This window comes from Syngnathus typhle, linkage group LG17, assembly GCF_033458585.1.
Source record: "Syngnathus typhle isolate RoL2023-S1 ecotype Sweden linkage group LG17, RoL_Styp_1.0, whole genome shotgun sequence".
NCBI lineage: Eukaryota > Metazoa > Chordata > Actinopteri > Syngnathiformes > Syngnathidae > Syngnathus > Syngnathus typhle.
In genome coordinates this window covers 846,558-861,658 of record NC_083754.1, presented here as the reverse complement: position 1 = coordinate 861,658, position 15,101 = coordinate 846,558, and the positions used below count along the sequence as shown (strand labels likewise).

The 15,101-nt window shown below is 48.4% G+C and overlaps 2 protein-coding genes across 2 annotated transcripts; both read right to left on the bottom strand.

The window, feature by feature from the left end:
- Positions 1–1,765: 1,765 nt before the first annotated feature.
- Positions 1,766–8,976, bottom strand: map3k3 (mitogen-activated protein kinase kinase kinase 3). The gene is made up of 18 exons (XM_061303033.1): positions 8,816–8,976; positions 8,186–8,430; positions 6,782–6,836; positions 6,171–6,298; positions 6,054–6,094; positions 5,871–5,970; positions 5,678–5,791; positions 5,387–5,495; positions 5,187–5,320; positions 5,002–5,075; positions 4,829–4,896; positions 4,659–4,754; positions 4,413–4,577; positions 4,192–4,340; positions 3,942–4,073; positions 3,679–3,808; positions 3,415–3,592; positions 1,766–3,305 (listed from the first exon to the last, which is right to left on the bottom strand). Exons 3-18 carry the CDS (start codon positions 6,783–6,785, stop codon positions 3,083–3,085), a joined length of 1,845 nt encoding a protein of 614 aa, XP_061159017.1. The 5' UTR covers positions 6,786–6,836; positions 8,186–8,430; positions 8,816–8,976; the 3' UTR covers positions 1,766–3,082.
- Positions 8,977–9,146: 170 nt separating this feature from the next.
- On the bottom strand, positions 9,147–14,760 carry limd2 (LIM domain containing 2). The gene is made up of 4 exons (XM_061303034.1): positions 14,626–14,760; positions 11,595–11,636; positions 11,170–11,306; positions 9,147–11,105 (listed from the first exon to the last, which is right to left on the bottom strand). Exons 1-4 carry the CDS (start codon positions 14,626–14,628, stop codon positions 10,946–10,948), a joined length of 342 nt encoding a protein of 113 aa, XP_061159018.1. The 5' UTR covers positions 14,629–14,760; the 3' UTR covers positions 9,147–10,945.
- Between the last annotated feature and the right edge of the window lie 341 nt (positions 14,761–15,101).

Genomic DNA, 15,101 nt, shown 5'->3' with positions numbered 1-15,101 from the left:
TGTCAGTGACAGAGTGCAGACCCCCTCGTCAGCCTGTTTCACGCCACATCACAGCTCTGAAAATAGCACCATCCAAGCTCCATGTGCGCCCACCGTCGTCGTCGTCGCACTTGTGCTGGCCGGCCGCCGCGATAAGACGCCATTGTGTGCGCCAAGTTGAGCACAACACAATTCAACTTTTCCACCTTCAATCCTTTCCCAGCGACACTCACTTGGCGCTGTTCTGAGATGGAACAGACCCTCTTTGACAGGTTGCCGCCGACAAGAGAGACGAGGGCCAACGTTTGCCACGTGCGCTAGCTTAGCATTGGCTAAACAAGCAACATGCCTAGCTAGCTGAAAACATTGACTTAAGTCAAGTTGTCTTGTTTTACTACAGAGAGGTTGTCTGAAATTGTAACTCTGACCGACCGACGTCAGCTCATTGCGTTACACGTCCACATGTCCAGGCCTACAATTCAAATCGTAGAAGGGCAAAAGAAATCCTACCCGTTTGTCCGTGTCCTTCTGGGAATGTTGCGTCGGCAACATGGTCATCACTTGTCGCCTACTTTCTTGCAGGACCTGATGGGAAGCAAAAGGTTTGGATGGAGCTGGACTTGTTATCAGGCTGGAATTCCTTCAGCAGCATCATCATCACCAACCACCCTGAGAGCCTTCATTCCTGCCATAACAACACATAGTAGTGGAGCCCAAACATACAATCATGTCTTTAGATTTACAATTGGGAGGTGGACATTCATCATCCCTTTCATCTTATCCTTCCTTCTTGTTTCCTCCTCTAACATTTGGCCCACTCTTTCTTTGCTTTTTAACGTCAGACATGACTCCCAACTATTTACCCTTGAAAATGAGATGCAGAATTCCCTTCGTATTCGTCACGATATTTCCGATGACACCGGTCAACTTTTTGGGTGGCGCCGTGGCACGGTTTGATCCGGAAAAAGAAAAACATGGCAAAAAAACGCTGTTATGTCACGGCAGATTGGATTGGACCAGTGCTTCTCAATTATTTTCTGTTACGCCCCCCCCTAGCAAGAAGAAAACTATTCGCGCCCCCCTCCCCACCGTGACTATCCTAACTTGTCTTGTAAGCCGTAAAATGTTGCACTGTCGCAAACGTGACAGAAGTAACAATGAGAGCGCCACTGCCCCCTGCTGTAGTAAACGCGCAATTACACTTTATTCTAGTACTGCCAAAAAAAAGCCTGTTCCCCAGGGTCACACGCGCCCCCCCAGGAATAGCACCGCGCCCCCCAAGGGGGGCGCGCCCCACTATTTGAGAAGCACTGGATTGGACTAATGTCACGCTGAGCCGCGGCACAGGAATAATCATCTCTTCTATTCGTAACTGGCAAAAACACCTCCTCGGGAGGACGAGAGTCGGGGGTCTTCGCGTGAAGTGTCAAATAAACCGGCGTAACCGTGGCAACCGCTACAGACGGAGCAGACCTCTCATTAGTGCTCGTCTACCAGCGTTCCCCTTTCTTTTTCTATCTGTCAAAAAGATGGCTGCTTATTCGATGTACCTCGATACATTTATCCAACCGAGCGGGCGCGCACAATGGACACAAAATTAGGAACACTAAGTCATATAATCATCATATAGTTGCTTATTACTCATTTCCATAGGCAAGTGCATGAAAGCACATTTTCATCATGCACACTCATGAGAGTTTAACTTCAACAAGACTGTCTCCATTTGTATTAATCCAAATGACTCTGCAGCCCAATTTTATGTCATCAAAGAAAACACATCTAGCCCTTTTCCAAAACCATTTCTTTTATTCTAGAAGACACTTGAAGACATTAAATGAATTCAACTCTGCTTTGTGTAAAATACATTTATACATTTTGACCTTGCACGGCAAGTCTCGTCACGATAATGTCGATAAATACATGAACATCATATAGAAATGTGTTAACTAGCTCATGTTCAAAAGCATTTGAGCATTTAGCCTCTACATTCAGCCACAAGGCAAAACATTAGGTACACCTGCGAATGACTCAAACTTTGTTTTGTGCGGCAAAATACTCATCCAAAATGAAAAGCAATGGTGCTTTTTCAACGCAACTTCATTTTTATTGCACTTTAAAATAACCATTTAATCTGAAACGTTTTCTGTTATTATTGTGGTTACGGATAGCTTCTAAAACAATTGATATGGTGCAGGTCTACCTAATGTTGCAGCCGCCGCATGGCCATGGTGAACATAGTCGTCTTTTGGCTCAATCATCAAACATCCCGCATGCTCTTGAAGTATATCTGAAAGGTGAGAATAGAAATGCAAATTCAAATGTCCATTTTTAACAATGTCATTCGATCGAAATGTTGTCCGTGTCCCCGAACACAACCCGGCCAGCCAGTTTTTTTCCCCTGCATGTACATCGAAAGAAAGGAGATACATATTTTTGGCACATTTGCAAGACCAGCTGCTTTCTACCCATTCTTTTTCAAAATACCGGTATAAAATATATCAAATCCAAGTGAACAGGCATAGGTGCATAAATTAAAAAAAAAAAAAATCACGTTTAAAGTCAATACAAATCGAATGGGTGGCGGTCTTCTTTCTTTTTTGAAAGAAAGTGCATCTGGTTAGATAACGTTTGACTGTTAAAGCTTTGTTCTTACGGCCTTTGTCCTTTAAACCCTAAACTAAAATAGAAATGTGATCATCAGCCTCCATTAAGGTTACCATAAAGAGGATCTGGCGACCTCAAGTGGTGCTGTTGCACACTGCATCCAGTAACAAGGGCAGCAGGTTCATTCGTGGTTCGATGGCGCAAACAACCTTCTACTGCCTTTTCCAACACTACACGAGCCCTGAAACAACAACCAACCCATCAATCAATGCTTCAGTGCAAACTTCCAAAGTCAGAAACTTGCATTCCTTTCCTTAATGCCAATGTGAAAAGATCTTCCAAGCCAAACATGTGCATGTCACTGCAGAGCAAATGAAAGACAGCCAGTGATCATCACATTTCCAGTTTGAAGCAGCGACAGCATTTGTTTAGCACAGCCCACCTGCCCCTTTGCCACACGCTCCATCCATCCATCCATCCATCCATCCATCCATCCAAGTTACTCCTGCGAGAAAGGGTGCCCGAGCAGCTCCTCGGCGCCGGGCCGTCGCTCAGCCGCGACAAAAATGCGCCGGACAAAGTCGTGCGCCTGCTCGGAGGTGCGCGCCGGCAGCAGAGGCTTGGTGGGCTGCGTGGCGATCTTGAAAATGGCCGCCATGGCCTCGTACTCGGCCCACGGGGGCTTCTCCGTCAGCATCTCCACCACCGTGCAGCCCAGACTCCTGGCGAGACACACCACACGCAGGTGCTGGTACTTTTGGTTGGAAAGTCTTACTTTCAAATCTTCATTTTCAATCCATTCACGAAAACGCCTGTTGCGTGTGGACTCACCAGACGTCGGCCTTCCTGCCATAGCCTTCCCCGCTGATAACCTCGGGACTCATCCAGTAGGGGGTGCCGGTCAAGGAGCGTATGCCCTTTCCGGACATACAGATGGTCTGCAGGCGCTTGCTGGCCCCAAAGTCACCCAGCTTGACGTTGCCCTCAGAGTCTCGCAGAATGTTGGCCCCTGACAAGCGAAAAGATGTCATGTACAGCACACTTGCGTGTTGGCGTTTGTTTCTGAAAGAAAATATTCGTTAAGGACCAGGTCACCTTTGATGTCTCGATGCACAATCATGTTGCTGTGGAGATAGGACATCCCCTCCAGGATCTGACGGGTATACTTTCGCGTCACACTCTCCGTCAGCGCCCCGTAAGCTTTCAACTGGTCTTTGACAGAACCCTGATAGGAAGCGAAGCGAGACCACATCACTCTAATCGTCATCATCAGTAGTTGTATTTTATGATCCAGCGCCCTCTACCGACCAGCGGGCATTTGCGCAACATATGCAATGAAAGATGGCGTGCGTACTCACGCCGGGCATGTACTCCATGAAGATGGTGAGGGTCTTCTCGGTGCGGTTCCTCAGACAGCCGTAGTACTGCACGATGCGCTCGTGGCGAAGGTTCTTCAGCAGCTGGATCTCGCATTCCAAGACGCTGACCTCCTGCAGCTCAGGTTGAACCAAACGGCATCACGGCCAATACGTATTTGACACGAGCGATAACCATTACAACAACACCGGTGGAATTGATTGGATGGAAATGTCAACATTCCTTTCTCACCTTGCTTGTCTCTGGACTGTCAGGATCAAAGTGGACCTGCTTGGCGGCCAGCTCCCGTCCCGTGTCCACGTCGTAGCACAGGTAGACCCGCCCAAAGGCCCCCTGGCCCAGGAGCTTGCCCCGCCGCCATGTCACGGGAGCACTGGGCGCTGAGAGAGCCACAACGACGCCTGTTGCGCATTTTCTTTGACCAGCACCACAATGTCATCCGCACGTCGTACATTTATGGGCGACGGGGCGTTCCTGCGGCGGTCGGAGCCTGCCCCGGCCGTCCGTCGGCTGCCGGCTGCCCATGCTTTCCTCGCTGCCGTTGAGCGAGCGGCGTGAAGGCACCAGGGTGAAGAGGTTCACTTGCGGGCGACGGATGCGAGGAAAGGTGCGTCGCCCTAAGGGGGAGAAACAGCCCTTTGAATGCAGTGTGCTCGCTGGCGCCACATGACACATATGGCGCTTGGTGGCCATAGTACCTTCGCTGAGGTCTTTTTGATGAAGCAAGATGTGGTAGCGGCGAGGGTACGTGCCCCCCTTGCCGACGATGCGCTCGTAAACGTGCTTCTCCCTGTCTGGAAGGGGAACGAACAAAAGTCGGTCGGTCGGTGCTTTTTAAAGTAGTGGCTTTTTGTGTGCAGCTTCTCACCCGAGAGCTCTTGTCTGTTGTCGGGATAACTCTTGGCTCTGTGCATGCGAGACTTCCTCAGGGAGGGGCTGCCGTGCCGTGCCGTGCCGTGCAGTGCCGTGCCGGGCACAAGAGGTACACACTAAATGTAAAAACCTACTTGTGGTTTGTAACATGAAGGATTGCCAGCCAACCTGTCTGAGTTGCTATCCAGAGACTGACAGCTTCCAGACACGGAATTTTCACCACTGCTCCAGGGATCCAGAACCTGCGTGGCAAACAAAACAACAACCCGAAAATCATCACAAAGCAGGATTTGAACTGAAGCATGATTAAGCAAAAACAAAAATAGCAATACAAAAGAAGATATGCGACTCACACACTGGTCACCGGTCTCCGGGATGAACTCGCCCTCGCTGTTGACGCTGGTGTAGGAACCTTGGCGGGCCATCCTCTGCTGGCGTTCCGGCACGTAGCCCGGTGGCGGCGAGCTGCGCCCCGCATTCTGGGAACCTGTTCATCCCAAAAAAGCATCGAGCAGCCTGTTGCGGACATAAAGGGACAGCGCGGGCAGCTTACCGGTGGACAAGTGGCGCCCCCTAGGCTCAGAGGACGAGTACGCAGCACTGACGTCTCCGGTGGACTGTGAGGCTTTGATTCGAACTTGCGTGCAAGGCAAGTGCCGGGCCTGGAACGTGAAGATCAGTTTAAAAAGGTGCTTGCTTATAGAACTTGAATCCTGTGGAGGCAGTAGCGAGTCACTCATGGTGTGGTGTGGGAGAAAGCATTTTCTTCTTTCTAATGTTCCCCTGAAGAGAAGCTGGCCAAATAACGGCCCGCTCTCCAAACTCTTGCATTTATGTGCCTCACATTGTCGCGTTCCCGTTCCAGCAGCAGGATCCGGATGCTCTTCATGCTGGCGCTTCGGTCCAGCAGGTCTACGGCCTTGTCCAGGTCGTCCTGGCCTCGCAGCGGGACAGTCAACTGCCGGGAGGGAGGGAGGGAGGCAACGAGCGTGTCAACAAGGCCCCCCCCCCCCGTACCATGACAATAGTCGACGTACCTCGTTGATCACGTAATGGAGGTCCAGCTGCTGGCCAAATGCCAGCTTGACTTTGCGCTGGATTTCGTCAAACTGCACGGGTCGCTCAAACATGAGGATCCTAGAAAGACCCGATTTTTTTAAATTCCTGCGTGTGCACCTTTGCGTACTTGTGTTGCGCCGGTAGCCGCAAGCTAAACTCACCGCCTCTCGCCTGAAAACTCAAACTTGATCCTGATGTTCTCCTGAGAGAACACAAACACAAAGCTTTAACTCAAAAAAAAAAAGCAAATAAAGAAAAGCAATTTGGTGATGAGCCACCTGTCGAGTAGGCTGAGCGGGTGTCTTGAGTTTACCGCCACCGCCATCATACGGTAGGACGGGTTGCCGCCGCGTCATCTGCAGGGCCACCAGGTCCTTCATGATGGAGTGGAGTGCCTGTCGTTCATCTGGCCAAAAACAAAGGCGACAAACATTTGCTATGTTATTTTCTCAAATGAATGATCGTTTTCAGATGAAGTGTCGGGGTATCAAATTTCACACTGCTGGTGTCTATAATTCCCTGCCTGCGTGGCTGCCAGCCTGCCTGCCTGCCTGCCTGCCTGCGTGGCTGCCTGCCTGCCTGCGTGGCTGGCTGGCTGGCTGCCTGGCTGGCTGCCTCCGTGTCATCAACGTTGAGCAAAAGCTGCTTTTTGATGTGGCACGTTTGAAATGCCGGCAGGTGTTTTGCCTCGCAAGTTGAGCAAACATTTGCTTTTGTGTAGCTTGGACCAACATCAGTCAGGAGAAGAAGAAGTCCACTTCTTAGGAAACACGATCCTTCACGCGCAGGAGTCTGGGTTAGACGCTCCGACGGGGGCTGCAGGTTTTTTTCTTAAGCAAAACCAAATAGATGTGTTTTGCGTTGTCTGCCTTTCGGTGTACGTCCTTACTCATTGCGGCGACGCTGGCGGGGTCTTCAAAGCTTCACAATTGCTGCCAGTCCAACTGCGGAAGCACAAAACAACAACATTGGAGTTGAAAATGAAGCTTTTTGGTGATGTTTTCCCTCCAGGAGGATGTAAGAAGACAAAAGGTTATCAGGCAGACAGTGCAACAATTGTCAGGATGTGAGAGGGCTGCCATCTTGGCCAAGAAAAGCCGACCGGCGGGAGGGAATGTAACATGGCGGAGGTCAACGTAAAACCAGTCAGGCTGGGCCATTATGGAGAAAAATACGATTTTTCTAATTGACACTGAAAGCACAATGAATAAAAATGATTCTGCCTTTAATTCAGAAAATGGATGGATTCAATTCAACATTATTTGCCTGGCCTGTTTTATCTCCCAAAAATGAGCCTGTATCATTTTGAATAGCGTCTGCCCGCAACTAATATTCAATAGCCGGTGCACTGCCAGCGATTACCCTGTTGTGTACTGTCTGTGCTGCACTGCCAGTAATTAATCTGACACCCCGCTTGTTTTGTCCAAAGGCTACGATAGCATGCATCGTCAGTAAACTCGTAAAGGGCATCAGAACCCGTGGGCTTGAGAACAAGCCGTCGCCTTCTGGGTAATAATCCAACCACAGGAATGGCGGGCGAGTCCGCCAGCGGCCGGCCCTTTGGCACGTTGCTTTCAAGCATCCGTCGCTTGGCATAAACGGCAGCAAGGAAGGTGTTCACAGGCCACGGAGGTGGTCACTTCAGGGAATGCTGGGAATGAGCAGGCTAGAAGATGCCCACTGTTGACGGCTGACTTGGCTCCTGATTCTCATTAGCTGCTAAGCGGAATGTGGAGAATTTTGGATGCAGAGGAGGAAGTAGTTGTACCGAGCCACTCTGCTATACCAGCTTTATTTTCCTTGTATCGTGTTTCCAGGACCGCTGGGATTTACAAGGATTCCAAGGAGTTGTTTAGTCTGAAGCTGGGTTTTCCCAGTCGACATCTTATTCCCCCACTCATCTCATGACAAGAAGTCGTCTTGTTATCGCATTGCACGCCAACCTGCTACACGGAAAATGGTTCCAAAACAGCCAACATTGGCCGTTTTCATGGTTTTAGTACGCAGTGGTTCATTTGGTTTTATATTCAGAGTTTATAAATGCTAATAAGTGAGTCAGTCTTTCAGACGTTGGTATTTTACCGATAGTTATTTACTCAGAGTTCAGTCGCTGTTTCAATTGCAATGACGCATTTAGGACGTGACAATGGTGACACAATGTTGACCAAAAATGTGGACATTTTGGGCTTGAACTTCAGTCTAATTTACTTATCCCATGCAAGTGCTAATGAGGCCATTTTCGAGAAGTGTTGTGGCATCATTAATACGCCTGACGTCACAGGTATCTCCTCACCAGAGTCTCTCCTCCTCCCGCCCGCGATGACAGGTGTCAAGGTGGTGGTGCGCGCGCATCCTCCTCACTCAGAGGGCAGGGGCACGCGCCGCCAGGTAGAGTTGCCCACAGGGGGTCCGTGATTGACAATTCCCAGGTAGGAAAGGGGGCGTCACGTTGGGGATTTAGATGGGGAGCAATCCTTTGGAGGAGCTGCAGAGGCTGACATGTTGTGAAAACATGCAAAACACGTTCCGGATACACATCTGGAGGTGCACAAATAAGGTGTCCCGTTCAATTAATTACTTTTATAGGGTCCATGTTGGAACACAATTAAAAAACAAATAAATAAAAAAACGGGCAGAGAGGTGACGGGAGCCGATTAGGGTCAAACCACGTTAGCTCTCTGAGTATGTCGGCTGCTTCGTGACTGATCTAAACGACAGCAAACTTTTGTCTTTCAAAAGACCAGATCTCGAAAAACCTTGGCACGAAACAAATAGTCAATCATTACTTTTCCCGACCAAAACAAAGCACAAAATCAATTCCAAGAAACTACCTCCAACTTCCTGCCAGACAGAAAAAAAAAGACATTACCACCGGAACTCGTTTATCAGCTTCCAAACTATCCTGGAAAAGGATCCCACCGACCTGACGTCCTTGACGCTCAAAGTGTCACAATCATCTGTTGTCTGAGTAGTCCAAAATATATCATTAAATTACGAACGCTGTGAACGCGCCTAGTTACTTCTTCGATGCGTGTCAAGTGTGAATGCGAAGGCGCGCACCGCCGCTTGGTTGGGCGGAGCAACTATGACGTAGGCCTGCGATGCCTCCGGGAACACTCGGAAATCTAAGAGCTACACTGGAAACTAAATACAATGAAATTTTGACGTGCCCGCTTTCCTCTTTTACACAGTCCTATTTAAACTGATGAGTAATTTTGCAATTTGATGACCCAGCCATAAAATGAGACAAAGGATTAAAATCAACACCAGCATTTTTATTTTTTTTCCTCCAAAAGCATGTAGAAAAAAGAAAAACATGACAAATGCTCAAAATATCGAGGCGTAGAATGAAGGGTGCTAAAATTGTAATAAGAAGTGAAATAAAAACAAGGGACCAGGAAGAAGACTACAAAGCGCAGTCCGAGCGTTCTTTTGCTTATAAGGCCACCTCAAACCGCAGCTCAAGTGTGTAACATAAAAATAAGAAAGCATACATTTCAAACAATGAAAAATCCACGAGAACAGACCAATACATTTCACCTGTCACCTGACCAAAGTGACGTTCACAGATGTTGCACCTTGGCGAGTGTCAAGACAAAACAAAAGACACCATTTTCCACATACAGTACAATAACTTTGATTTTAAAGCAGTCAAGGGTTAAAAAGTCATCACACACACACACAAAGGATGTAAGAGCAGAGTAAGAAGTATTATACATTATTTTGTGGAGGCGTGAGGTGGGGGGGGCTGCTGGTTACGTGGGAAATGTCGTCTACGTTTGGAAAGGCATGATCAGGACATGTAGACATAATTAGTTCTAAGGCTTCTCTTTAAAAAAAAATGCAAATATCAATCGGTTTTATTGATCACAGCATGCTCGATTCACAGTAACAAAATCAACCGAGTCATTCAAGTGTCAGCCGAGTCCCTAAAAGGAGCTTTTACTTTTACACAAGACATTAAAATTTGATTTAATTGTCGGTCAATCCAAAATGGAGACCGCAAACGGAGTCAACTTTGACTAAAAAGGCATTAAAAAAAAGTTCAGTCATTGACTATTCTTCCTCAGACCATGGATCCAGCACCACGTCAGCAGCACGTCTGCACCGGCCGGCTGTCATGCATGCAGCATGCGCTAGCTAGCTAGCTACTCTTTTGAAAGAGAGAGGGGGCAATAGGTCCAGGTGCCAATGGCTTAGGCAGTCAGCATCTTGGTTCTTTGCCAGCCACGGAGACATTAAATGCTCCACCCTTGCATTTGGGTCAGAGTGCCGTGGGATTTTTCTATTGTAAACTGGATTTGGGGAAGGTTTCACATGATTGGAATGATTGAAATGACAGATGGCACCAATGTGTGGTGGGTGTTTTGGGGCAATTGGGGAGGGGGGGGGGGTCACAAACCACAACAGACCACAGCGCTATGTACAGATAAATTCACTAAACAAGCAATCAATCAATCCCAGTGCTTGGATACGACATAAAACCAATCGTTATGACTTTAAAGGCCCATCCAGTGGTTAAAATAAGGCCGATGGGATGCGACCACATGCAGTGAAGACGGACGGCCGACACTCCCAAAACGCAAAATCATTTAAGAAAGAAGAAGAATTTCCAAAAAGACGCGAGGTAACTTTACAGTACCCTGTTTGATTCCCGCAGAGCGCTCGGGACCGCTGCGGATCATTATTGTAACATGTTTGTAGAAAATCCTTGGGTGACACTGCCAATAAAGAGCCTGGATAGTTTTGACCTGAGTGCGAGTGCGTGTGTGTGTGTGTGTGTGCGTGCGTGCGTGCGTGTGCGTGTGTGTAAAACAGTGTACCTGCTGACGTGATTAAATAGGTGCAAGTCATTTATAAAAACAACAACGATAAGAAAGAAACTAATTACAGCATGGTAAGATCTCCCCTCGCCTTTGCTGAGAAGGCTTTTGGTCACAATCAATTAGCTGGGACTAAACAGAACAAGAACAAAACACTGGTGGTGGAAGTTTTGGCCAGTTTGGGGGCAAAAAAAAAGAAAGAAAAGAAAACTCGGTGTTTTTTTGCGTATTCACGCCGTCTTGGTGATGTTTTCCGTCTCCTTGGCGGCCCAACGCTCTTTGTGCTGCTTGCGTCCGAAGCCCTCGTCGTAGTTCCCTTTGCTCTTGAACAGCTGCTTGAAGTGAGGCTTGCAGTAGAATTCGCCTTGCAGGGCGGCAAAGTTTCCCAGGCTGCTCGCAAGAACCATTGAAATGGGTGTCCATTTGGGGCAATAACAAATCATATGAAACTCACCTGAGCTTGGTGTTGCAGTGCTTGCAGCAGAAGCACGTGGAGTGGAAGACCTGGTTGTCGGCCACCAGTCGTTCCATGGGGTAGACGGTCTTCTCGCAGGACGAGCACACCTCCTTGTGCGCCTTGAAGCTGAACGACTGAGCACACATTGCAAAAGAAACAATTGTTCACACTTCCTAGAAGGAGAGCGCACGAGACGAGAAAGAACCTTGAGCAATGAGGCGCGTGCTACTTGGCAAAGATGACAATGGGATTCTCTTGTACTGCTAACTCCAAGGCATCAAAGTAAATAACTTCTCAATTGCTTTTGTTACATAAGCTCCTTTGTGTGCACCAATGAAATACTGCGGAGCCCAATCTCACCGCACAGTCGTGTTTGCCAATCGGGTGTTTTCAGCACAAAAAAAGAAAAGACATTTGTTTACCTTGGACCGCTGGACTGGTTTCTCTTCAGTGTTTCTGTTATCCTGAGAAAGCATTCGAAAGACACACATTAGTTTCACAAACACGTTCTCGCGGTGCCCTTGTTATTTTGACCCAACTGTTAACTTGACAACCCCCTCCACCCCCTTGGGAGAGGATCTACTCCAGTCTGGACATCTGGACACTCATGTGACTCAGCATGGGGACGTTCGTTCGGCACACACAAGACTATAGGAGATTTCATTCTGAAATAAAACTGGCCAAGTCAAGTGACACTTTTATGTTGCAAAAGTGTGACCCTCGCCACCGCCGCCGCCACCTCTGGCTCGGACACGAGACCGCAGAAGCCTGGAAAACACGCAGAACGACTCCATGGTGGGTCCTTCTCTTTCAGACAGCTTTGACAGGCTTTGCGATTGCAAGTGACACCTTACCTCTGGTGTACTTCTGCACAATCGAGCTAATTAGGTCTCGGGTGTTACGTCACGTCACTTTGGGGAAGCTTAATCCCAAGAAAAGCCAGACGGGGCTACGCCGTGCCAAATGGCACAAAGGTATGCTACGGGCTAAAGCGCCGCTAACAGGTATGGCTAGGGAGGAGAGGCACATTCACAGAGTTGCATGCGGAAAAGCCACAAATGGCGCTCGTGTAGGCTGTGTGGAAAAAACGACACGTAAATGAGCGTGACGACGACACCAGGAGGAAAACGGGCTGTGGGATGGATGCTTTGGCAGCTAGTCCAACTGGAATCTGAAGAGCTCCATTTCTAGGCCACTCGTGAGAAGTGACGAAATGCTGACTTTCTGGCAGTACCATATATCGCAAGACAGCTTCTTGGGTTGGCTACTCAAGTGACAACATGCTAGCAGTTGGAATGAGTAGCGTCTGGACGCAACAAGTAAACAAGTAACAAGCTGCCTGACTCAGTAGGAACTAGCATGCCAGTTTGTGTTTCCTTATATGTACATGCAAGGCACTGAAGCATGGCAGGAAGTGCTTACGACATGCCTCTTCCTCGGGCTAGAGTCTCGACTACGCTTCTTCTCGGCCAGTAAATTTGGAAGCACAAAGCAGCCGCTGGTGGACGCCGCCGTTGAGGGGAGAGAGTGAATAGAAATAAAGCAGCTTTTTGTCTCAACAGAACAAGGCGCACTTTCATAGCACACTAGCAGCCACTTTGTAGAATGCACATTACTGCTACCTACAGGTCTGGAGTGGAACAACATCCATCCCCCTTTGGGATTTTTCAGTCAGATGGATTTTTGCTTGTTGTTTGGGACATTTTCAAGGCTATTTTAATCAAATTGAAGACGTATGCTCTTATTTAGACTTGAATTTAAGCCACACAGGCCTTTGAAAGATGTACACTTCCATTTATCGACGGATTTTCCTGTACAAACAATACTAGAGCAAAGGCAGAAGATGGCAGACCCGTGGTCTGTATTTGACAGCAGCATTCCATCACGGCTCTAACATGTACAGGCCCGGCCGGCCTAGTCAGCTATGCGACTGACTATGCACAGAAACAACAGCGCCGCTGCCGCAAAGTGCTTCGTTGCGTTCTGACTAGAAGTTAAGCAGTCTCACAGTGTAATCACATCTTCTCCCCTTCTTCCTCTTTACAACCTCCCAGAAGAGTGATGCGGCATTTTTGCACAAATGACTTCCTGTCTGTGGAGCCTGCCAAAAGTTCAGATAGAACTTCAGCCAAGCGTGCAGCTCTGTTGACGTTGGATGCTATTTTTAAACAGCATATAATAGCGATGCGAAGCTACTTTACTCCTGAGGAAAACATTCGAACCGAGGCTAGAACAGTGATGCGTTTGTGTTGAAAGCGACCGAGCAACCTGTTTCTCTGCAAAGTGCTTCACGTTGATCACATGCAACGGGAACATTTCCCCACTGAAAAAGAATAAAAGTCCCTCAGGCGTGGAATTCTTCAAACAAGCCCCACCCGATAGAGTGCCGTAACACGTAAATACAAGCGTAACAATTTCACAGCACATCTTGACTGGTTCACACAGTGGACATGTGAGAGCAGGTAGGCAGGCGGGCAGGCAGGCAGGCGGGCTTGTTGTCCCGTAACATCCCTTTGTTTGCCTGCAGCTACGCAATCGATCAAAGTCGATCAAATAGCGCTCTGAACCCAGCGCCGTATGGCACCCACAGCATGCTGGGCAAGCAAATGGTCAATGTATGCCCTCAGCTCTCTGATCCATGCAAATCACCCACCATATGTAATAAATGAGTGATTTTTGCATGTGCTGACATGAGACAAAATGACATCTGGTGAGTATGTTGTATCATTTTCATAATGCTACGCAACAGTTGTGTTCTTACAAGATGTATTTGCAAAGACCCATGTACTGCACAGCCTGCAAACGTCACGTCCATAATATCAGGTACCAAATTGACCAAATGATTGGAAACAAATTGTATCACATGAACAACCGCAATAATTAGTGCATCATTAAATGACAATGACTGTGAATAAAGCTGGAGCACTTATGAGGTGTCAGCGCACTTGGCGCTGTGTGCGGTTTTGTGTAGTAGCTCCGTTGTGCAATGGAAAGGCAAGCGGGCCAGATTGTTACAACAACATTGTGCACGGAACTGGTATTGCAACAAACACATGATACACTGGAGAGGCGACACGGTGCCATTTCCTAAACAGAAAAAGGACGGACGACTCGTCTTAATAATAGGCAACATTGAGGAGCATAAAATGCACATTTTAGGGTGCTGCGTTCAAATCCCCTTTTGTCGTAGGGTTTTATTTTGCCGGCGAACTACATCATTTCAAGGATGAACTTAAAAACGCCAACTGATGTGCTTGTTTGGTTGCTTGGTTTTAATGTGTCGATTGTGTTGAAAAGGGACATTTTAATTGAGCAAAATGAACGGTTAGCAACGAGCAACGAGCATCCCCCGACCCGGACATCATCGCCTCATCTCGGCCGAGCAGAACGACAGCCTTGCGAGGGAGGAGGGAGGAGGGCGAGGGCTGGAGCGGATTCGAGCCGAGGACTCACCATCTGGGCGTTTTTCAGGGGAGACTCTGGCCGGTGAACGTGGTCTCAATTCAGCGCTCTGGGTGGGTTTTGGTTGTGGGCGAGGCGAGGCGAGGCGATGCCGGTGAGGCGAGCGGGCGGGCGGGCGGGCGGGCGGGCGGGCGCTTGAGCGAGCGAGGGAGCGTGCGTCTGTCTTCCTCTGTCGGTCGGTTTTCAACAGCCAGCTTTTTACTCCCCCCCGCCCTCCCAGCAGGAGGACGTCGCAGGCCATTGGCTGGATTCTCCTTGAGAGGCATTGACGGTAATCAGCCAACTCAAACGTCATATGGCTTTAATGGCTTTATAATTCCAAAAAACAAGTAGGGTCATATTTCCAATACTCATATCCAAGAACCCTCGCTGGTAAACTTGAATGTAAAGTATTTAGGTATTTCATTCGTTTTTATTCCATCGCTGCTGAAATGGTGAAGATTCCACTTTCCCCTCCCCTCCCCGCC

Excerpts from the sequence above, each read along its gene's own strand:
- map3k3 (XM_061303033.1), bottom strand. Across the intron at positions 5,321-5,386 it reads GGGGCGCCACTTGTCCACCG|GTTCCCAGAATGCGGGGCGC; the intron begins GTAAGCTGCCCG and ends TGGGATGAACAG. Across the intron at positions 4,341-4,412 it reads ACGCCCCGTCGCCCATAAAT|CGCCCAGTGCTCCCGTGACA; the intron begins GTACGACGTGCG and ends TGGCTCTCTCAG.
- limd2 (XM_061303034.1), bottom strand. Across the intron at positions 11,307-11,594 it reads AACCAGTCCAGCGGTCCAAG|TCGTTCAGCTTCAAGGCGCA; the intron begins GTAAACAAATGT and ends ATGTGTGCTCAG. Across the intron at positions 11,106-11,169 it reads CACTGCAACACCAAGCTCAG|CCTGGGAAACTTTGCCGCCC; the intron begins GTGAGTTTCATA and ends TCTTGCGAGCAG.